The sequence below is a fragment of the Heptranchias perlo genome, chromosome 8 (genome assembly GCF_035084215.1).
Source record: "Heptranchias perlo isolate sHepPer1 chromosome 8, sHepPer1.hap1, whole genome shotgun sequence".
NCBI classification, from domain to species: Eukaryota; Metazoa; Chordata; class Chondrichthyes; order Hexanchiformes; family Hexanchidae; genus Heptranchias; species Heptranchias perlo.
In genome coordinates this window covers 14,275,047-14,299,659 of record NC_090332.1, presented here as the reverse complement: position 1 = coordinate 14,299,659, position 24,613 = coordinate 14,275,047, and the positions used below count along the sequence as shown (strand labels likewise).

At 39.8% G+C, this 24,613-nt stretch overlaps 1 protein-coding gene across 1 annotated transcript in view; it reads left to right on the top strand.

The window, feature by feature from the left end:
• LOC137324433 (serine/threonine-protein kinase D3) overlaps positions 1-24,613 on the top strand; it is a 296,452-nt gene that overhangs the window by 258,816 nt on the left and 13,023 nt on the right. The window contains exons 12-17 of the mRNA XM_067988706.1: positions 2,339-2,615; positions 11,214-11,266; positions 16,136-16,208; positions 17,571-17,677; positions 19,476-19,637; positions 21,556-21,654. Coding sequence (XP_067844807.1) covers positions 2,339-2,615; positions 11,214-11,266; positions 16,136-16,208; positions 17,571-17,677; positions 19,476-19,637; positions 21,556-21,654 — 771 coding nt within the window. The remainder of the gene's footprint in view (positions 1-2,338; positions 2,616-11,213; positions 11,267-16,135; positions 16,209-17,570; positions 17,678-19,475; positions 19,638-21,555; positions 21,655-24,613) is intronic.

The window sequence follows — 24,613 nt, the reverse complement described above, 5'->3', positions numbered from 1 at the left end:
TCCTCTTCCTGAGTGCCTGTTATTTTGATTAACAAAACCATCTTAATCAGTTTCTGTTGTCAAAATGTTGGAACTGCATCATTCTGAGTTGGTCTTCAGGGGTGAGGAGGCTGCATCCTCTGATGGGGAGAGCATTTTTCTCAAAATCAAATACGGTATTCTGCCTCGTTTTCGTTAGCTAATTTAAAATGACGGTGTTTACGCAAGGGGAGGACACTTTTATATTTACCTGGCTGGCTCAAGTGAAGTGAAAACGCTTAATTGTGTCAGTAAAGGTACCCTTGCTGCATGGTTTTGTATGTAAGATGGAGGGCTGCTGTTCATGTGGATGCACATGTGTGTTAATAGCCGCATGTGCTGTACATCAACAGTGGCTCTCTGGGTCTTGAGGGTAACCAGAGCACCAAGTATGTATGACAAATAACCCAAATGTGCACACATCAATCGTTTACCCTGGGATTGGAATTCAGGTAACATAGGACAGTTGTAGCTCACGTTATAATGTAATGCCATGCATTGAATTTTAGTCGCGAGTGTGTGTGAGAGAGGGAGTGGGCGCAGGGGGAGGGGGGTGTGAGAGAGAGAAAGGAGGGGTGGGGGCGAGCAAGCGAGTGGGTGGATGAGAGTGCAAGTGGATCGGTGTATGTAAGAGAATGGGTGGGAGGTAGGTGGAAAGGATTGCTATACCAATGCATTATATAATACAGTTGATCTCGTGCTGAAGCTTCTGGAAAAAATATAAACAAAACTGTCACGCTCTCTTCATGTGACAATCTCTTGTTCTATGCTTCTAATTTCCTTCTTTCCTTCTGTGGTGTTCTCTGTGTTTCTAGCTTGTCTTTTCTTAAAGGAACTTTGCTTATTCTGGTGTTTATCTTTCTATTTCACACACTCTTGCATGTCCACCGGCCTCCCCCGCTGTGAGGTTTGTGGGAGGTCACCAAGGGTGTATTGGAATAGTTGTACATGTAGAAACTGACCCTGTGTCTACTGTTCATGTCACCAAGGGACATTTTAAACTGGTGCCATCTTTATTCCAAAGTCTTCGGCAAAACTATTTTATCTGGTTTTGTGACTAAAATGATCTGTTCTCCTTTCTCACTGTGGTTTTCTCTTTAAGAACCAACTTATGATTAATGAATAGAACCTAGTGCTTGCAGTGACCCATCCCCACAGGATATTCTCTTGTACTGGGTTTTGTACTCTACAATAGTGAACTGCGAAGTTATTTTATGCTGCAGCATCTTAACTGCTTCCTCAAGTAAATACTCTGCCGCATCAGCACCATGTGACTGGAGCAGCTGGAGCAGTTCAATCGACTTAGAGGAAGTCAAAAGAGTTGTTAACAAAAATTCTGTTGCTCCATACTTCATTGTATTAAGCTGGTTTAATGCTCATTTCACTGCAGATAAAAAATACCCCACTGCAGTTGGTTGTCACTTAAGCTGGCATGCAGCGCGTGATGCATCTTGAGATGCATTCATGTCAGAAGAGTATCACACCTACCTGTGGTGCTTTAAGAGGATCTTTTACCACTGCCTATGAGACTTAAGGGGCTTTCATACTTGTGAATTAAATCCCCCATTACAGTGTGTAATCATGCACATCTATACATAATAAATAAGTAAATATATATATAAAAATGATTGCTAGTGACAGCTACTTTAAGATTTAGGCAGGCAGCACTGCCATTTTTACTTCTTTGAGCTGTTGAATGGGACTTCTGCATATAGTATACCAACATATATTTCAGAGAAAGTAATTGACAAATTGCTGCGTTATCACCTTTTTTATTTTGCATTTTTGGCATTTCCTTTTAGTTTGATGCAGTTGATGTATAATTCTAAAATGACAGTCCCTTTGCATGGGATTTTACCAATCTTTGTCACAGTCAGTGTGGGGATTTCCCCCTTAATTATTTATAGAGTTTTGCAAATTCAACATCAGTCCCATTGATTCCTCATATCAGCTGAAGACAGTTAGCCTGGTCTCGTACGCAAAGGTTTCTGCCTGGTGTCAGCTCATGAAAGGGTAAAACACTGCCTCTAATTATAGCAGAGTGCTAGTATCTTTGATGCATCTGTCTCTATTTAACCACCACGGGCTTCATTACAAGTTGTAAACTGTAAGACTGTTCAGGAAGTCGAGAAACGATTCAAGCTTATTGGCTAAACGTTTTTTGGGTTGGCTGTGCATAATCTGCAGATTCTCAAAGGGCAGAATACATTTCTAGTCTTATTTACATTGCCCTGCTAACCAGCATCAGGCAGGTTTTGAAAACAGACTCTTAATGTTTGCAGACTTTTTCTAAGGCAAGTTTTTGCTCTCTCTCACTCAGGAAATCCCACTGTCAGAAATCCTGCAGTTGGATCCACCTCGGGATTTTACAAATCTGGCTCAAGGCAGCAACCCTCACTGTTTCGAGATCATAACTGACACCATGGTGTATTATGTTGGAGAGAATCTTGGAGGCAACTACCAGAATCATGCCCTGGCTGCCACAGGAGTAGGTTTAGATGTTGCTCAGAGCTGGGAGAAGGCCATTCGACAGGCCCTGATGCCAGTCACTCCACAAGCCAGCGTCTGCACCACTGCAGGACAAGGCAAAGAGCACAGTAAGTAATTCTTGTTCTGTTAACCCTGTCAAGGCATTGAAGGCCAAAAGTGTCATTTGAGATGGAGGGTCAAACAGTACAAATACCAGGCTTCACTTTTAGTGATGAATTAGTTGAGTGTATCACAATATGTAGTTAGTTTTTTTTGGAGATATCTAAATATGATTTTTGTTACTTATGCTCTTAGATCGGGGTTGGGGTGTTGTACTTTGTGGTGATTATTCTGTGAATGCAGCGACTTGATATTTGAGCAAAACTTGGCATGTAGCTTTAATTAAGCCAGATCTGAATTTTATTTATTGCCAGTGGATTTAATTTGTTGCGACTGTTTTTGAGTTAGGCTTTTATTGCCTTTCAATTTAAATTTGGTTTAGTGAGTCACCAATAAATGGTAGCAAAGTCTCCTGAATTCTGGAATGTTACAATGACCTCTTTTGTTTACTACTGGCTCAGCCTGGAAATCAAGTTTAACATTATTTTGTAAAAGCTTTGACCAATTTTCTAAGAAACTCTAGTTGTAAACTCACCACCATGTTGGCACTTTTTAAATTTTCCTATTTTCTTCCCCCCTGCCCCCCCTCAATTTTCTCTCCTCATTGTGTTAGTCTTGGCTCAGTGGTAGCACTCTTGTCTCTGTGTCAGGTTGTGGGTTCAAGTCCCACTGCAAGAATTGAGCGTACAATCTAGGCTGACACTTCAGTGCAGTACTTAGGCAGTGCTGTATTGTTAGAGGTGCTGCTTTTCAGATGAGATGATAAACTGAGGCCCCATCTGCCCTCTCAGATGAACATAAAATAACACTGTTTGAAGAAAGGCAGGGGAGTTCTCCTCGTGTCCGGGTCAATATTTACCCCTCAACCTACCCCACCAAAAACAAATGAATTGGTCGTTCATCTCATTACTTTTTGCGACTTTGCTGTACACAAATTGGCTGCTGCATATGCACACAAAACAGTGACTGCACTTTAAAAGTAAATCATTGGCTCTGAAGCACTTTGGGACATCCTGAGGATGTGAAAGGTGCTATATAAATGCAAATTCATTCTTTCTTTGTCCTCTCCTGAAGTTGTTGACTCATGCTGTAAAACAGTTCCATGGCATTCTCTGGCCTCCTTGGACACCCGATTCAATTGGTCGTTTCTCATATGGCAAGTGGAGACATTGAGTGTCATCAGACAATGCTCCCCTCCTCCCACCACTGAAGAGAGGGCAGGACACCTTAATCTGTCCTCACCCAATGTCCACACAAAGGAGTATCTAGAAGGTGATCAGAAGCAGGAACACTGGCTGATTTCTCTCATTCCTAGCGTTAGGGCAGTGAGGTTATTTATTGTACTCCAACCACCCTCCAGCTGCAATCAAACCTGGGACACTAGCCTTGTGAGAGGGGATGGAGGGCAAGACATCACAGGGTACTGTCTGGGAGATTGTCCTAATTGTTATTGCACCATCTAGTTTACACATGCATTGAAATCGGAACGTCAAAATTTGGTATATAAGGAGTGGCCTCAGTCAGTGTACAGCATTACTGAAAATTCTGACAGTTGTGAATCTCTGGCAAAGAATTATGCAAGGTTTATCAAAACTTTACTTCATGCTAAAGAACTCTGATCTGCTAAACTGTATTTTACTGTAATTACTTCAGAATCTTTTATTGTGTTACTTACAAACTAGTCAACTTGCTGTACTGTATATTGGTATTCAGCAGATTTTAGAGTAGTATTATTTATGGAATAGTTTCCAGCCTGGATAATTTATCCTCCTTGCTGGAGAAATCTATTAAGGGACAAGTGGCTATATTGGAAATTTATGGGACATGTTAGAAAAATTATACATTTTTTCCCCTCACTTTTCCTTTCCTGAAGTTGGTAATGTATACTGAGGTATATTTCCGTAACCTATGGCAGTACTCACCCTAGTTACATTGTTTGTGTCGTGAGTGTTTGCCATCATAACTGAGCCCAATGCTGCCCACACCCACCATCCACATGCGTGCTCCTCAAAGGTCGCTGAATGAGGAACAGGGACACTGGATGGCTTCCTTCCCCTATCCCCTCCTCCAGACTGGAGATCCTGAGGCTAATTATAGCACCCCCAAACACAACCTGAAAATTAGATTGATTGATCCATCATAGACCTGGATGTTCCTGATTTGTGAGCAGCACGATGCAGTTTATTTAACCCACAGAATATCAAGAGCTCTATGTAAATCTGTTCCTACATTAAGAACTAGGAGCAGGAGTAGGCCACACGGCCCCTCAAGCCTGGTCCGCCATTCAACAAGACCATGGCTGATCTTCAACCTCAATTCCACTTTCCTGCCTAATCCCCATATCCCTTGATTCCCCTGGAGTCCAAAAATCTTATCTATCTCAATCTTGAATATACTCAGCAACTGAGCATCCACAGCCCTCTGGGGTAGAGAATTCTGAAGATATATAGTATATTATTAGATGGTACATAATTTGTGCTTGAAGTAAATATACAGTATGTATCAAAATGGAAAGATTAAACACATGGGTGATGCTACTTTGTTTCGTTTTTTTAAATCTTCCTTTATCTACAGTTTACTAAAAATTTTGTTCCATCAATTCTGGAGTCCACAAGGTAACGATTGTGCAATTGTGTTTTACTGCATCGCTGTTCTTTGTAAAACTAGCTGAAAGAATAGAAAAAAATAGAAAGCCCCTGCAAGCAAAACCAACATCTCCATTTTGGTGTAGTTAAAATGCTTTAAGAGGTGTGTTCTTGTGAGTTGTAAGCTACGGTAAATAACTCCATAAGTAAGGCTGACTGGATCAATAGCATTAAATTGAGCTTAGTGCTAGGATTGAGGGAGTAGCAAGACACTTCCAGAAATATGGAGAAAGTTTCCATGGTTTATTTCCCTCTTCTGTGATATAAATGTAAGTACAAGAGGGGAAGAAGGTGCAATTGCCTGGTATTTACCTTTTTGAGCACATTCCACTGATTCCTTATATGACAAGTGACCATTCAGAGCCTGGTCATCATGGACAGGCACCTGGTGCAGACCAGACGTGTCCCCACAGAAAGGTACACTCGGACGACTGGCAATGCCAAGCCAATCGTGCAATTGACTATAGAACGAGATAGATAGAGGCCCAAGTGCTGATCTGCAGCTTGTCCTCTTGGCCAAGTAAGGTGTTTGGCTTTACAGGAGACAGATCAAGACAGATCAAGAACAAACACATGAAGAAAATATCTTTCCTCCATAATTTGCATTCTTTTCTCCCATTAATTGGGAAAGCAATGTAATATAATTTATTTAATGTAAATGTTAATTAAATATTAACTTTATTGCCACTAAATTTTGTGTTTTTTTTTAACAAAAACATTGTATCCCCTTTAAATGGAATTGTGGCCTGAAGGCCACAGATTACACAAAAATATAATCAAATGGGCTGTTGATAGAACAGAAATAGGGGCAGGACCAAAGGGAATGTTGGGAGACTATGTGCTCCGAAATGAGAGCAGGTTCAGTAGCTGAAGATTCCAGAGGCCAAAGAAGACCTGGGGGTGATATTCTGGTTTTAGTTTAACTCTGTGCTTTTAGATGCTGAGACACTGGTAGAATGTCCCCACTAAACAGGATTATAAGGTGTTGCCAGAACACAGTAGAACTCTGGAATTACCAAAGATCTGCTATTTGGAAAAACAGCTGAAGCACATTCTGATTTTCTTTTTCTTTTTTTTAAAAAAGATGGGGTATTTGAGAAAAATTTAGAATTTTGGCCAAATTGATTGATTTTTAAATTCAGATGTGCCTGGATGTTTAAGAAAATGGTATCACAGTTGGGCAATGTAACATTTTATATGACGCCACTTTGTAAACCACTAGGGAAAAAGCCTCCGTGTTTTGTATGTGCCAATAGTTAGAAGGAAGAGTCCCAGCAGGTAGGTATTTGTTTTGATTCAATAGGTCGGGGGGGGGGGGGGGGGGGGGGAAGCTTTCAGATCCGTGATTGTCTAATGGCTTATTTGCTCAGTTTGTATGGTGTTCTATTGGATCTGGATGAATGATGTTGCAATCCCTGGTTGATGAATGGGGGTGTGTGTGTGACTTCCCTGATAGTTCTGTATACTGCCATTGCTTTTTTTGGGGAGACTTTCAGTGCAAATTGTCCTTTTTTGTGAGCATGTGGAAAGAGAGTGGAGAGCAACATCTTAATTTGTAACTCAATTGAATTCATACTGTATGACACCTTTTTGAACATTTGATGCTATTTTAAATATTTACCTTTTAAATGTGGATTTAATTGTATGTTTTGATATATTGGGTTAGACAAATTCATCGCGTCCAGATTTGTCAAGTGGCCAATGATGTTAGTCATCCTAAAAATTTCTATATGCCCTTAAGGCAGTAGTTTCCCTCTCAGGGTGAACCAGCGGTTAATGGCTTATTTTTTGAATCTGTTTTCCTTTTTGCCCTCCTCCTGTCTTTTTAAAAATTATAATTCCTCTTACTTCCTGCACCTTCCCCCAGGACTGATTACATGCAGGTGTTGCCGTTGGTCCATCTGCTAGGCAGTGTGTTATTGTGGCTCGGGTACTCTGTTCCTTGAGGGAAACTGAGATCTTCTGCTTAGTGCCTTTCTGGAGGGCCTGGCTAATATTGGGAACTCGTCATGTCAAGTGACATTTCTGTCCTCTGCATGTTCAATTCAGGCTCATCAGTGTTGATATTACTGGCTTGATGGCTTTTGATGCTGCTGACTCATCCCTGCTTCAGGCTAAACCAAGTGTAAATCTGGCGAGACACTTTAATGGTTGTAACTCTGTCAGGCTGGACTCAGAATCGTGTCCTTGGAGCGCCCTGCCCTGCTTTGACTACTCAAAGGCCCTTCAACTTTTAAAATGTCCCCTCTTTTTCCTTTCCTGTAACCTCTGTGCAAATCATTTCACATCTCTGGTTTATTATACAGCATTTCTGGAGACCTGCACAGAACCCACAAACTTTTTTTTAATATAAAAAATAAAGATGATTTTTTTTTCTCCTTCCCCTTCTGTAGTCTTGTGCTGACTGGACAAGCAAACAAATTTTCTGGGCTTCTATCAGTTTTATTTTAGAATCAACTATTAAACCAGTGCATGTGGTGTAAGTTATTTTGCTTCCTTCCATTAGGAGAAGTGCCTAACTTCCACTGTGCATCTGTATGGCAGAATAGATAAGATCAGTAACTCACCGTGTAAGAAATTGTAGGTGAGAAGCTGTGGCCTAGCACTACTCGCTCTGTTGCCCTGAATCAAGGAACACATCTCAGTTAGAAATGCTCACAAAATTTACAAAAAAAACAATATTGGTGAAAGATTCGACTGTGGTCCTCAAAGACTTTAAATGGGAACTTCAGGCTTCGTGACAAATGTAAGGTCCCACACACTTATCAAGCACTAATTCATTGCGGCAGCCAGAAACTGCTTTGGAGAGGTTATTATTAGCTTGTCATACCATGATAATACAGTGCTTACTGCTAGCTGGAATTAGTTGAAAACAGAAGGGTTGGCATTTGATTTTTTTTTAATTAAATTTTGTTGAAATAGGTTTTGGGACTGGTTGAACTGGAAAGAGGTTTATGTTTGTTCAGACTTTGAACAAGTTTTAAATTTTAAAATGTACAAATTTGATGCATTTCATTGTTGATGAACGGCTGCTATTTATCCCTCTAGTCCAGCTAATGTTTGTTTTATTGGGAAATCTTTATTTTGAAACATTTTCTCTCTCCATTCCCCCATTTTTCTTCTTCTTGTCCTGTTTTATGTCCCCACACACCATTTCCCCCATCCAAGAAAATGAATATTTAATATCTTCCTTCCAGAGCTGTGTGAAAGCCACTGTAGAACCAGCTACCAGGAAGTAAGCAAGAGCAGCAAAATTTGACCTTTATTTGCAAAGTGCAATTAAATTCAGTCGAAATGGCATTCTGAATGCAGTGTAACCCCAATCCGCTTTAATGATGGATCAATGTTCTTGCTAATCTGGATGCTTCCCAAAAATGAAGTAAAGGACAAACCAAGTAATTACAGACCAATGAATTTAATGCCAGTAGTAGAGAAATTGCTAGAATTCATTATAAAAGCCAGAGTACTTGGAAAAGGATAAGTTAATTAGAGAGAGTCACCATGGTTTTGTAAAAGTATGTTATGACCTAAGAAAGTTCTTTGGTTACTGGGATGGTAAATCGAGGAACATCAATTAATTTCACATTCTTGGATTTTTAAAAGGAATTTGATAAGATTCTGTGCAAGAGATTACTAGTTAAAATTGAGGCATATGGAATTGGAGACCGATTGTGGTGTGAATAAGGAAATGATTGGGATGTTTAAAGGCTGAGAGCTGAGATAAAAGGGACATTTTCAGGCAGGGTCCTGGAATGTGTCACCTTGTAATTGTGCTCTAGCCTCTCTCACCACTCCTTAATCAAGAGCTCCCTACTTCAACTGTCCACAAGCTTAAACTCATCCAAGATGCTACAGCCATTGTTGTCACCCACAATAAGCCTTCCACTCCCATCAGTCTCGTGCACTCCAAACTCCATAAACTCATCGTGACCCAATGAGTTGGCTTCAGGATTCTGGTCTTTGCTTTCAAATATCTCCATGGCCTTACTCCATACCTTAGTGATGTTAGAGGAGTGCATGTGCAGGAAGACATCAGGTTTCTTCTCGTCCCCTGCTCACTCTCATTGATGGCTGCTCTAATAGCCACTACATCCCTTCCTTTGGGACTCTGCCTTTTCCCTCTGCCTTGCCATCTCCCTCCCTGATTTCAGAAACCTCCTTAAAGACCTTCTATTTTACCATTAATTTGGATTCCCATGCTAACCATCTCTTTTACTCTCCTGCTTAATGTCTGTTGTTTTGTCCTTAACTAAAGGCATTTTGAGAGGTCTACAGTCTAAATGGGGAAGCACTGGGAGGTGGGGTAGGGGGGAAGGCAGGGATGAACAAAAGGATTTAGGAGTTCAGGTCAAAAAAAAAGCCAATTTAGAGGTGCAAAAAAAATGATCAAAAAGCCAAACAGGATGCTGGAGAGAGAGCAGAGCAGTGGGATTAGTTTTTGGATTGCCCTACCAAATAGGGCAAACGTGATGGGCCAGATGGCCGTCAGCTGTGCTATACGCCTCTACGGTTCTATACAAGACGTCATCATGAGATACAGAATTTAAAAGCAAGCAAGTGCTACTATAGTTATACAGAGTTTCGGACCGATCTCACTTGGAGCACTGTATTCAGTTTTGGCCCCTCCACCTTAGCAAGGATATACTGGCCTTAGACACAGTCCAGCAGTGATTCACTAAGATGAAACCTGGGATGAAGGGATTTAGCTGTGATGTGAGACTGGTAAAACTTGGTTTATTGTCCCTGGAGATTGAGCTGTTTAAAGTAATGAAGGAAATTGACAGGATAGATAGGGAACAACTTTTCTCTAGTAAGAGAATACAGAATAAGGGGATATAACCTTCGAATTCAGACTGAGCTGTTTTCAAGTGAAAACAGAAAAAAAAATCTGCACATTGCAAAATTGTGGAATGTATTGTCTCTGAAGGCTATACAGTCTACTCTTAATTCAGAGTTACTTAAATCATATTATCTGATTCATTTTTAGCACTAAATTACTATTTTACACCCCTTAATTTGAATGACTGGATAATGCAAAATTGATGGTGCCAAAAATAATTTTGAATTATCAGGAGTAGACTGTAGATGCGAAATCAATTGAGGTGCTTAAAAGATAGAGAGAGAGCGAGAGACTTATTTATTTGGGAAGTAAGGATATTAAGGGATATGGACAAAGGTCAAGGAATTAGAGTAGACAGGGCTGATGGCCGGCGCGGACACGATGGGCCAAAGGGCCTCTATCCGTGCTGTATAACTCTATGACTCTATGAATGGGGATTAAAAAGACACAGCTTTCACGGCTGACAAAATGATGGAGCCAACTTAGTGGGCTGAATTACCTACTCTTGTTTCTAGATTTCTTTGTTCCCTCTAAGATTTCCTGGCAGACTTGTAAACCGTACTTATCTCCACACCCTGCATACCAATTTATCTATTATTCTCTTTCTCCTCTCTCCCACTGTTTGCTGCATCCCATCTGTACCACTATCCCTTCATCCCAGGTCACTTGTTCACAATCACTTCTTTGTGCAGGTGTAAATGCTGTGAAGCAGTCTGGTGGTAGCCTACAGATTATTTAATAGCTGAAATACAAGATTCTGTTTTCAGAGTTCTAAACTCAAAGTCGTCGTTCCTTGGTTGGAGAAGCTGTTTGTAAAGGTGCTGCCTTCTAGTGGCAGAAACCCGGGAACAGATCACCCCCTGCTCTAGGAATAATTTGTGCTGAGAGAGGGATCTAAGGAGCTAGAAGAAAAATAACACCCATCGGTGAACCTTTTTGTGCAAATCAAAATTTGTACACATTAAATTATAATTGCTTCAGTGGCAGCCTATTGTGTTGTGAAATAGAGGGAGGGACAGTATTTTGAGTAATCCTGATGGTATTGAAGTACTTCTGCTGCTGAATAATAATCTTAATTACAACTCTGTCCATTAAGCCCCTCTTTGTCGTTCTTTCCACAGAAGATCTGTCTCTCAGCATATCTGTATCTAACTGTCAAGTCCAGGAGAACGTGGTAAGTCAGCCTTTTCCCCCAAATACTCCAATAATTTGCAATTTGTAGCAATTTAAATCAGGCAATTATAGGCCAGTTAGTCTTTCTTCAGTTGATAAGTTGCTAGAGTTAATAATACAGGACGAAATTACTAAGCACTTGAAGAGCAAGTCAGTTGTGGCCAGTGAGCATTGAAATCTAATGGCCCCGCAGAGTTCTTTGAAGCGGATGAGGTTTATATGTATTTTTAAAAAGCATTTGACAAGGTGATCATTGATTTTTTTAATATATATATATATATATCTGGACTTAGGAATTGAGGAAAAACAATATTGAAATCTGCTGACTAAACCAAATTGGTGGAGTGTAGATTTGCCAAGGATGAGGAATTATAGTTATGAGGAGACACATGAAATGTTAGAGTTTTTTTTTAACCAGAGCTGAGAAGGTTGCTGGGTGACTGGATGGCAGTCTACAAGATTATGAAGGCCGTTAATAGATATAAAGGTGAAAGATTGTTTCCACTGGGGATGGTAAACAAGGTTACAAATTTAAGGTAATCGCAAAAGGAATTAAACAAGAGTTTAAAAAAAACTCACTTGGCACTGGGGTGGTTAGAAAGTGGAATTCTGTGCCACGGACCGTAAGTACTTGTAAAAAGGGAATTAGATACTTGTTTGAAAAAGAGGAATATTGAAAGGTATGGGGAACAAGCAGGAGAGTAGGATTAGACATGGAGAAAAATACTGGCACAGACCTGATGGACCAAATAGCCTGTTTTTGTGCTGAAACATTGTATTATTCTGTCAACCTACTGCTTCTGTCTACATAACATAATTGCTCAGCGATGTTGCAGCATGGACTGTATAAATCAACCTCCCTCCTTTTGAACAAGTTCACAAGATAAATATATATAAACAAGGCTATTCATCCCATGTTGGCTCATATTTTTTTTAAAAAACATATAACCATCACAGCATCCAACTGTCTTTTCAAATCATGGAAACTTCCACTACCCTGCCCGGTGATCTATTCCACTTGTTTGTCACTACGTGATTTCTATCCTCGTAACTCAGTCTTCCGAGGTGAGAAAACAGGCTTGTGGTTCTTGGCCTGGAATTTCCTCAAACGGCACAACAGACGAGTTCCGCCAAAATTTACACTGGTTTCTACACCGATCTCGTTGACCAATACTTACGCCAGAATTTCCTGAGAATCTCATTAGCTTGTGCCGGAATGTAAAAACTGGCATCAACAAGTGGAAATCAGCATTAACATTCATTCCAAATTCCTTCTTGAAATCACTCCCAAGTATGAAAATTAAAGTTTGAAGCTATCAAACCATCATTTATCTACATTGGGCACAGCATGTTTAAGAAAATACAATAATAGAAATTTTTCAATTTTAATGTCACTCATTCTGATACCATAAAAATGTATCAATTATGCAAAAAATACAGTGCATGTCTCAATGAGGAGAAATATAACCAAAAAATGGCTTCAAATAAATTGCCATAAAAGACCAGAAATGTAACTTTGGTTCTTGTTGCACTGAACATTTTGTGCGCAAATTTACAGTCTGTTCAGAACTGGCCTAAATGCAAGAAACTTGTGTTTTCTGGTCTTTTGCATGGGGGGGCGGAGCTATGTTAATGAGGGTTGGAGGATTTTGGCGGCGGTTTCGCCAAATTGACTCAAAAGATTGAGCAAACTCAGGCACAGTGTAAAAACCCACGTAGGTCACTTGCATGTGAAATTCTTCGATCTTTCGCGCTAAAAATCGGAATTTCGCCGTACTTACTCCGTTGTTTCAGCACAAGTTTCGAGGAAGTTCTGGACCATTAACTCTCTTGGGTGTGTCTCAGCTTCACCTTAATCTAGTTCAACACCATTCATAGAGTATATATGACATCTATTTTTTCTTGCAATGTGCCATACTATTTACTTATTTCATCTACCACTGTTCTACTCAGTTTGATTTTTGTTAGTTTTATCTAATGTGTCAGTTTGGTCCAGTTGGCAGGGCTCTCACCTCTGAGTCAGACATTTGTGGGTTGAAATCCCACTCCGGGACTTGAGCACATAATCTAAGCTGACACTTCAGTGCTATACAGAGGGAGTTCTGCATTGTCCAGAAGGGCCATCTGTCAGATCAAGCTTTACATCACGGTCTTGTCTGCCTGTTAAGTTGCACATTAATGATTCCATGACATTTTTTTGAAAGAGAGCAAGGAGTTATCCCAGTGCCTTATTAGCCAACATTTCTTCCTCAACTAACACCACCAAAACATTAACTGGTTGCTCATCTCATTAATGTTACTTGCTGTATGCAAGTTGGCTGCCACGTTTGCCTACATAACAGTGGCTGCACATCAGATTTATTTGTGTGAATTGCTTTGAGACATTTTTCAAATAAAGTGCTATACAAATGAATACCTTTACCACGTTGATTTTGTAGACCTTTCAATACCTCATGAGACTCAACTGTAGGGGTCCCAACACAGAATCTTAGGACATTCAGCTCCATACTTCTCCAACAACCTCTCTAGCATCATTTTCCTAACAGGTATCCACTTCTTCTTTCGCACAAGCCCATATAATCCATTTGCAGATTTTATCTTAAATTCCCCCCACTTTAAGCTTGTGGTGCAGCCTTTCAAGTTAAACTTTGCCAAAGGCTTTTCGGAAGTCTAGATGTACCATAACATGTCCACTTGGAATATAACTTATTCACGTGAATCAAAGTCTTCTCCTTTATATCATAGTGTTGATCCTCAAACCTCCTAATAAAAGATTCCATTATTTTATTTATCATTGATGCAAGACTGATGTGTCTATAGTTGCCTGGTCTGTCTGTCACATCTTTGGACTATAGCTACTATGTTAGCTGGTTTCCAATCTAGTGGGATCACCCAATTCTTCATTGACTCCATCCATGACGACTTTCAGGACAAGTCTCATCTATGTCTGTCGTAGTATAAATCCCATGTATCCTTTGTAATTGGTTTATTTTGAGTCCGCCTAGAACTGCTGTCTCCTTGATGTCAAAGTAATTAAACCTCTCTAAATTAGTTCTGATTATGGAGAGCATACTACTAGTGCCTTCTCTGGTGAATACGTGAAGGAAATACTTCTTAACTATTTTCACATATCCTTCTTATTTCTTCATAGAGTAAACTGTTGTCTTCCTTTATTCCTAGTGGTCTGTAGCATATCTTTGCTGTTTTCACTCTATAAAAATGTCCAGCCAAGTAGTTCAGTAAGTAGTTTTTCATATTACCATGGGATCTATTTCTTTAACCTCCCAGATATACTTAACATTTAGAACTGCAGCACCTCCTTTCCTATCTATTTTATCCTTCCTAAGCGCTCTCCACCCTTCTACATTGTATCTATTAACATCTTCTGATGTGAGCCAGACCAGGTAGGAGTGGTAGGTTCCCTTCCCTCAGGGGCATTAGTGAACCCACTGGGTTTTTAAGTTTCAGGGTTATTTCAGGTGCCAGCTCACAAATTACCATTTAAATTAGTGAATTCAATTTCACAACTTACCATGGTGGAATTTGAACTCATGACCTCTGGGTTGGTAGCCCAGTACGACAATCACTAGGCTATCATAGCCTTGTTGCAATATTAATGCTACACATTGCTCAAGGTAGATTAATGAGTCACATAAGTGTGGGACTGGAGTCACGTGTAGCTCAGAGTAACTAGGGATAGGCATTAAATACTGCCTTGTCAGTCTCGTTCACGTCCCAAGAATAAATAAAAAAACATCAGAGGATGTTATTTGCAGGGAGTTCTCTCAAGTATTTAATGATGTTGACAAACTGAAGGCCAGGCAGGTCAAACTGCGTATTGTCAAGTCTGTTCCTATTGCACTGCATTATCACGGTACCATTTCCTATGGCCTACTCCTGTTCTCAAGAAAACGGCACAGAAAGATCAAGCACCACCTCCTCATGATCTTTTTAGGAACAAGAGACCCCCATCATAACTGAAGGACTATGTTGTTTAAAAGTTTGCATGTTGTATCTTAGAACGTTTGGCTATTCTTTTAAAAAAGGATTTGTTGCCAGCCTCTCTTAAAGGAAAGGAGAGATGTAATGTATTCTTCCTGACACTGGAGGGGGAGCTAGGAGTTTTCTGTTGTAACAACCAGGGGCTTTCCTTTCAAATAAACAATCAGTGTTTATAAAGACAGGGTCAAGAGCAGGAGCGTCTGAATGAGTTAAAGTAGGGTTCAGTGTTCATTGTGATCACCCTGCCCTTTTATTTTTAATAATGTTGGCATCTGTCCTCTTTTCCCCCTCTCCCCCCAGTGAAAAAGATCTGAATTGTACAGCTAACTTAGGTTTTCAAAATATAATTGTAGCAGTGCTTGACTTTTTTTTGGTTTTTTTTCAACTCGTGTGTGTGTGTGTGTGTGTGTGTGTGTGTGTGACACAATGGTTAGGCACAGGTCTCCCAACACTGGTCATAGCGTGACCATTACCGATGAGTAATGTTGGAGTCAATATCGTTGCCTTTTCTGATTACTGTAAAATCCCAGTTACTCAGTGAGTCTGTTCTATGTGTACCCTGTCTAAGATCCATGCTATTGACTACAGCTTCCTATTTAATGGCCTCAAGAAAACACCTGGATATAATGTAAAGTAAGATGATAAACTTGCGCTGTAGTTCTCTGTCAACTCAGCGGTCCTACCCCCACAAACTGGTACATTTGACTGTTGGCAGAAACCCACAATTCATGCATCAACAGGAACATGTGGTTGTGTGGGCAGTACAGGGACAGTAGAGAAGCCTACAAAAACTTCAGAAAGGACAGATGATCACATAAATTATTCACACACTGCATTTGGTTTCAACCTTGCACTATTTTTGTTACAGGATATCAGCTCTGTGTACCAGATCTTTGCTGATGAAGTGCTGGGTTCAGGGCAGTTTGGAATAGTATATGGAGGTAAGTTGCACAGTACTCCTGGTCGTAGCAATCAATATTTTTGTCTTTTTAAACAACAGTGCCTTTTGTTGTAAAGAAACCAGTCAATGCAACAATAATTTGTCCAGATACACATGAGGAAACTTGCAAACTATCAATGCTAAGTAGGCCACTCAGATCCTAGATCTCATTCTCATCCCAAATAAGGCATGCCTGTCATTGTGATCGCATGGATTCTGTCCTTCCTCAACTCCTATGAGTATTGTATTAATCCCCTCCCACCAAAATGACAAAAATATGTATAACTTTCAGTTTCATTGGTAAAACCACAAACAGGAAAGTAGCAAATGGAAGTATGTGTAGCTTAAGGTTCAACTTAAGCTGTGCTCGTATGCGTACGTTGGCATTGCAATTGTTTGGCTTTCAGATGTTAAGATTTTCTAGATGCCTATTAGTGGGACCTTTTCGTGGCATTAACTTGCAGGACAGGTTCATGCAAGCACTTCTCCACACAAAATGGAAACTAGGAATCTCATCACTGAGGAAGGAAAAGCCAGAGTGAAAGTAACCTGGGTCATACTTACACACCTAATGACAACTGTAACAACCAACTAGGCAGAGGTTTCACCTATCATATAATATTGGATGCTCTTAATTTTTTTAAAATTACATTGAAAGGTAGGGGTGGTATTGGAAGAAATGTCATGGGAGCAGCAAAATCTACTGTTTAACCTTCCTTTCAAGCAGACACTATCAAAAAATCTGATTCCAGTTTGGAGTGATGTGTCTATTGGGTACCCGGAGCTATAGTTCTAACCCATCTCTATGAACAGTTTTACACGATGCATTGAGAGGATACAAATATTTCCTCTGAAATCTTTAAAATGGGCTCTTTTGGTAATCACAGAAGGTATTGCAGAATCTCTCTCAATCAATCACATTACTTGTACTGGATCAATTTATGAAGAACACAGTTAGCAATCTTCACAGTAGCTGGGTAGCTAACCAAAAATAGAAGTTCAAGGAACTTGGGAAAAGCCTTACATTGGATGCATAATGTAAAATGCTAAACTTTGCATGTGATTGTTCCTCCCCTTAACTTATTAACTCACTTACATAATATAATTTTGTGACAAGGCAGCAACACAAAACATTCATGTTCCAACCCATGTGCAGAAATAAAATGTGGGTTTACGTCTGAGATTCCACATGTAGTAAGTTCCCAATCCTGGCTATGCCATTATGGGGAACGAGTGATCCTGAAACCAATCCTTTTCATTGCCTGCATAGAAATGCAGTTACCATGATCACAACTTTTTGGGAGTGTAGGGGAAGAAACGGTCTCTCAATACAAAAGTTGTAATGTTTGTTATGTATGTGTAGGAAAGCACAGGAAGACTGGAAGGGATATGGCAATCAAAGTGATTGATAAAATGAGATTCCCCACAAAACAGGAAAGCCAGCTTCGCAATGAGGTGGCCATCCTTCAGGTAGGAAAAGCAAATGTTTGTACAAATATTTGAACGAGGTGAATTCAGCAATAAGTAATAAGTGTTTGCCGTGTGAAATAAATAGTTTCAAAGAAGTTTGGCATTTGCTGAGATCCATATTTATTTTTAATTTATCTTTGCCTGGATAGTTCAATAGGTTACAACACTGACCTTGCATTTCCTGCCCAGATTGATGGAATGAAATTCGTCTGCTGGCTGTAAAGGTCTTAAGTGAAATGAATTTGGGCATACTTAATCTACTTCTTAGCAGGCAAAAATACACAGGGTAAAACTGCACATTGTTGGACACGAATTGGTACAAAATTGGCAGTCTCACCCAAAAAATACACTGAGGATGGTTGTTGTGAGAAATAAAAATGTTACTGTGATGCAGTGAGGTGTGTTTGGCTCAGTTGGTAGCACTCTCATTAGTAGGTCAAGAGTTCAAGCCCCACTCCAGGACTTGACCACATAATCTAGGCTGAAACATCAGTGCAGTACAGCGTTGCCAGAGGTGCTATCTTTCAGATGTAACGCTAAACTGAGGCCCTGCCTGTTCTGATGACACTATTCAATCTCATTTATCTCTCAAACAACACTACCAAAAAAAAAAGATTAACTGGTCATTTATCTCATTGCTGCGGGATGAGATGTGGGACCTTGGTGTGCAATGTTTGCCTATATAACAATGGTACTACACTTCAAAAAGTAAGTCATTGGCAGTGAAGCACTCTAGGATGTTCTGAGGATGTAATAAGGCATTATATAAATGCAAATTCTTTCTTTTTGCTCTTTCTGAAGTTGGAACTAAGGCACATTTTGGGATCACACAGGTCAATTTTATATATTTTCTTTTGAATAATTTTTGTCTTAGATATTCGCTTTTCCTGTGTCACAACATTCCTTGTCCTAGAAAACGATCTGCTTCCTGCAATGATGCCAGTCGCCATGCAAAAATGTGCTGGTTGACTGTCAGCCTATTTTTGTTCCCCACCTCCTCCCGCCCCCCACACCCCCATCGGAAAGCACATCATCTCCACTAGCTCACACCCTAGTAGGAGTCATGGCCACAAGCCCACATCCTACCACTCTGTGGTATGGTGTTTTATTGCACCAACACTCTTATACTAGCCCACTGCTTCTACAGTTCTTAATCGTCTTTCTCCATCCTCCAGTTTTCTCCCCTCCTCTCTTGAAGGTGCTGACTCATGCTGGGGTATTGTTCCACGGATGCAGGCCACCCACTGGAGGAGGTGGGAGGAACAGAGCAATAGGGCAGGATATTGCCTCTTGCTTTAGATTCAAGGTGTGGAACGCCATTCCCTGACTTAAAGGATGGGACGGTGTCTCATCACTTGTCCCCAGGACTCTCTCAATGGTAGTCTTGAACTAGTCACTAGTTGATGCATGAGACAGGCAGATCTGTCCAGCCTCATTCGTTTGACGTGAGAATCACAATGGCAGCTGTTTTTGATTGTAAATCTCACTTGTAAAATTTCCCTAATTTTGACAGCTCTGGACTAAGGCTGCATTACATTTGCCCTCTCATTATGCGTGTTTAAGTACACATACAAAGCTGTGCTTTGCCTGAATAGAATGGTGCGAGCCAACACAGTATAACTCCATGCTGCCCCCTTGAACTGCCCTCAAAGCAGGTGTTAAGTGTCAAACTGGTGTCTACAGTATCACAGCAGCATTCATTAACGAGTCTAAATTTGCACAAAACACTAAATTTTATACAGCCAGCCTTCACACCCATTATTTTAATTTTTTTCTTAAAAATCTTGTTCATTCTTAGAACCTTCATCATCCTGGAATTGTAAATCTTGAGTGTATGTTTGAAACTCCTGAAAGAGTCTTCGTTGTCATGGAAAAACTCCACGGAGACATGCTGGAAATGATCTTATCCAGTGAGAAAAGCCGCCTGCCGGAACGCATCACCAAATTTTTAGTCACGCAGGTAATTTTTGTTTGATTATCTTCCCTCGCCCCCACCCAGCCCTCTCTCCCAATGCCAACAGGCTTCAGAATAAGGATTAGACGCAGTCCATTTCATAAATGGCTGTTGTTTTTCTAACGCTACAGTCACGTGTTCAGCTGTGCCAGAAGTTGAGATTACTTGCCAAGTTATGAAATAACCCTTTGTGTACTGAAAGGTAATGTCAGCTTTTAGAATATGTGCAACTTTTTTTTTCCAAAATCCGTAAATTCACACCCCACCTCACTTGCATTTAAGGATTTTAGGTCTTCCTCGGCAATACACTTATTCCCTGCCTGAATAGGCAGATGGATGCTGTCCACCAATGCTGTTCTTTTTCCGTTGGAAGAGATGCAGTGGAACAATCCGCATCGACTGGCTTTCTGATTATTCCTGCCTTCCCCCTAACAATTTGGCAAAGATTGTGAATGGTCATTTGAAGAATCATGGTTGTGAAACCATGTTGTCCTCCATGGAGTTCACTGGGCCAGCGTATGCTGTCATCTCTAATGACGTATGTTATCAAGTAGAATTGGAAAACGCATGGAGCCACAGTGTCTTGATTCATAGTGTTCTTGTTATGCAGTCCTCAGATAAGATCTGACTTGAGAACTGGATCTCTTGCAATTCCACAGAATTTTTGGTTTACATGATGGTTACTTGACATGTCACCTGACATGTAACAGTATTGTTGTACGCTGGTAAAAAGGATTTTTTTTCTTCAAAATTGGAATAACAAAATATTAACTTTTAATGCTTCTTGACGCCTCAATACCATTTAGGGATACAGATAAATGTTAAATGAAGATACCCTGGGCAGCAGTCACCCAGTGTGTTGATGTTCAGTACAGTAGTGGCAGAACTTGGGCATGAGGGAGGAAAGACAGGGAGTGGGAAATATGGATAATCACCCTCAAAAATGGAGAGAAGTGTTGACATGTTCTGTTCCCACCCATCCCATAACATTTAAGTGGTATTTGAGCAGACTTTGAGGAGAGCTTTTATAGATTTTCCCAATCTACCACCATAACTTTGGTAGAAACCCTGGAGAAATGGCATAAATACAGATGATTGCCATTTACACAATTTCTTGGAGGGGGGTGGAATTTCTGCTGAAGTTACGAAGGGAGATTGGCCACAGAAGTTCCAGACGCTTGTGTTTAAAGTCCATATTGTTTTTCTTTCTCGAGTGTGAAAGAATCACAGCAACGCACGTGGGGAAAGAAAACTGTAGCATTATATGTTTTGAGATTTTGTAAATATTATAGAGATGTAATGCTTTGTGAGGTGTTGACTTTTTAATTTCCCTCTTCCTCCTCTTTATAGTCTCCCAATCTGAGAAGATAGGCAGGTGACTGAATTCTGGGCTTCTACCTATGTGCCAATCTCAGACTATTCACTAGGAGGTACACAGAGGGAGTACACTGCTTCTGATGTGCACCACTTCATAACACCGTAGAGATTATAGACTAACAGTGTGATGAATCATGGTTTAAGCTCCCCTCCTTGTATCAAGCTGTGGACCATTTGGGATAATTCACACTTTGTTGATTTTGAATGTCTGGTGTCATGTGTTTTTCATTATTAATGACCTTATCTGTACACTTAACTGATGCAGACATAATATTGGATATTTTTCCTCGGTTTAAAAAGACTAGGAAAAATACAATGTGTGTATGTGTGTTACACAGAAATAGATGGTTAGAAATGAGTTGCACTGATATGGGTTTGCTCATATCTAATAATACAGGATCGCATATGGTACCAGTCTCATTCCCTAACCATTTTGCCTATGGTCTTAGTGTAAACTGTGGAATGAAAAAACTTTTATTTCATATAAAGCTTAGAAATCTGTCGATCTGGATTTCTTTTACTGAATTTATCTTTTTTTTTTATAAAGATTCTGGTGGCATTAAGACATTTACACTTTAAGAATATTGTACACTGTGACCTGAAGCCTGAGAATGTACTACTTGCCTCAGCAGACCCTTTCCCTCAGGTGAGTTGAATTTTGTCAAAACGATGTTTTTATTTTGACATCTCTTTCCCTTTGTCCAATGTAAATCTCAATGACAACTAGTTTATATCCTTGCAATTATTAAAATGAATTATGTTCTTTATATTCGGGATTCTAAAGATGTTCTCATTATAGTTTCAATCTGTCTGTCCAATCAACTAACTTGTTTTATCAGGTCAGCCCACCCATTGGGATTTCAGTTGTATACCACAGCTCTACATTTGTATCCTCTGCACATTCTTCCTTTTCTTGATTCTTTAGAATATTATTGTTTGAACAGTGATGATTAACAACATGGTTTGGAGATGGCATTGAGTCTATGCACAGTCAAAACTGAATCTCCGTGTGTTAATGACTAGTATCTGCACTAACTTTAATTTAGTTTTCTTCCACTGGCCCACTAACTCCTCCAAACTGGTAATGAAAACTTACTATTTGGGCAAAAATATTCAACAGGGGAAAAAAATGTATGTATAATAACAAAAGTCAACAAAAGTATGTTGAAATTGCTGATGCTGTTTTGTTTCTGTTTGATTTTTAAAAAGGGTTTCTAGTGTTCACACTGTAACTCGCTTCACTGCAGAATGAAAGAATGTGGGTTTGTGCCTGAGATTGTTTAGATGTTAATGGAAATTCTCTTCCTTTTTTCCCCATGGTCCACCAAGAGTGATGTTGTGTTGACCTGGAAAGGTGGCCTTGGATGCTTCAATCACATTCCTTCAGTATATAGTATGAACAATGAACTAACAGTGGAAGCTAACCAATAGCAAAGTCACTTATGAGGAATCACCCTGAACCGAAAGTTTTTTTTTAAAGCCACTTAATTATTTTAACACTTATTATCTTGTGTAATGCATTCAACTAATTCCAACTGCTAAGATCTTGGATTTATTCCACTGCTACAAATGCATCAATCTTAAAAGAATTAATCAGCAAGCAGCATATTACCTCACTTCAGTACTGAAAGGTCTTACTGCTGTCCTCTTTTTAAAAACTCCACGGTGATTGGATGGTGCCACTAAGTGAACAAATGATGTGAAAAGCAGAGTTAAGATTCAGCTACCATCAGAGAGAGTTCTCACCTAAACCCAGGGAGCCACAGAAATCTAGACTGCATACCCATGGCAGCTCCTGGCCCATTTTGTTTGTACCATACATTATGAAAATAATTCATGTTATAATAATTTAGATGCAAGTATTAATTTTATATGAGGGGCTAAACTGAGGCACAGGTTATGAGCTGCCTTTGCTGACATTAGTATTAAATGTTTCCCCCACCCTGCCCTCTATTCTCATCTGAGACATTGTGGCATCATGTGCTATAAGTTAATAATTCTTTGTGAGTGATTTTTATTTTTTGAAAGAGGCATTGCTGGTGATTGTTCTTTTCATGTAAAAGTTCCTGACCCAAGCATAAAGCATTAGGCAATTTTAGCTCAGCACATTAAATTTAATCCATCCACTGACATTTCACCCCAGAGGCATTGCCACATTTTAAAATCTGTTGACTTCTATATAGTAGACATTTCTGTTTAATGTTTCCTGCTTTTGATTATATTGAATTGCAGGATGAATGATTAAATACAGTGTACTGCAATGATTTGCAAATCGGCTATTTTTGTCCCTTCTACACAAATCTTGGGTAACGTTTCTTGTCAACTGCTTTTATTTATCGGGATTCAGCTGTACATAATGCTTGTCTTATATTCAGCTTTGCACGATAGGGCCGTATGGTGAGGATTCAGGTTTTAAGTCAGATTGAGTAACTTCATACATTTTTAATAACTAGTGGGATATATATGGGAAAATAATTCCAGACTTCACCAGGAAGGCTGTAACGATAGGTTTCCTGAAGTCACATGTTAAATTATTCTTTAATAACTCACATCTCCCAATTATGCCATTCTGTCAGAAGCTGTTGGGCAGTACAATAAATGTACCATTGCCTGCAAAACAATGATGGCTTATGTACAGCAAGGTCCCAGGTTCAATCCCTGGTCTGTACTAAGTTAGCCAATCTCAGCTAGGGTAACACAAGAGTTGTTTCCAATCGGGTTCCGCAGTCCCAAGCTAGGGATGAGAGAAGAAGAAAAAATGCTAGCTAGGGCTTCCTTTCCCAATTGTTGTCTAGCAACTTCTGTCAGAAGTACAGTGCAGAGTTACTGTAATAACTCCCACAGTCACATAGTCTGCTAAAGCACCCTGTCTAGCTTCAGTGGTCTCAGAATGTGAGACTGTTAATTTAAATTATAGCAGTATTGAAGCACAACCAGTTGACTGAGTTACCAGAGCGATGCTAGCATCCCGAATGTTTTCTCTAGAGGCAAAAAATACAAAAGAATGGAGTTAATGTTAAACTTGTAAAAGATCTTCGGCAGCAGTTGGAGTATTGTATGCAGTTTTGAGCACCTTATTACAGAAAAGATATAAAACTTATGGGAAATGTGTGCAGTCTAGATTCACTAGGATGTTACCAAGGATGAGGTTACAGTTATGAAGAGAGATTTGAGAGTTTAGAACTTTTTTCACTAGAACTAAGAAGGTTAAGGGGTGATCTGTCTAGATTATGAAGGGTTGTGACAAAGTAAATAGTGATAGATTGTTTCTACTGGTTGGGAAGATGGTAACATGAAGGGACAAATTTAAGATAATAAAAGGAATTAAAGAAGAGGTTAGAAAGAAATTCTTTACAGGTAGAATGATTAAAGTGTGGAATTGTTTACCACAAACTATTGTTTTAAATCCATAAGTTAGTTTTTAAAAGGGAATTAGGTCTCTGGGCAGTGAGCAGGAGATTGGCATTAGACTAAATGGCTCTCGTGGAGAAAAATACCAACACTTGATTGGCCAAATGGCTTGTTTCTATGCTATAACATTCCATGATCTGTAGAAGCATGACTGAGCATGCATTGCTGCCTTCAGGAGAGGTAGGCCATAGGGG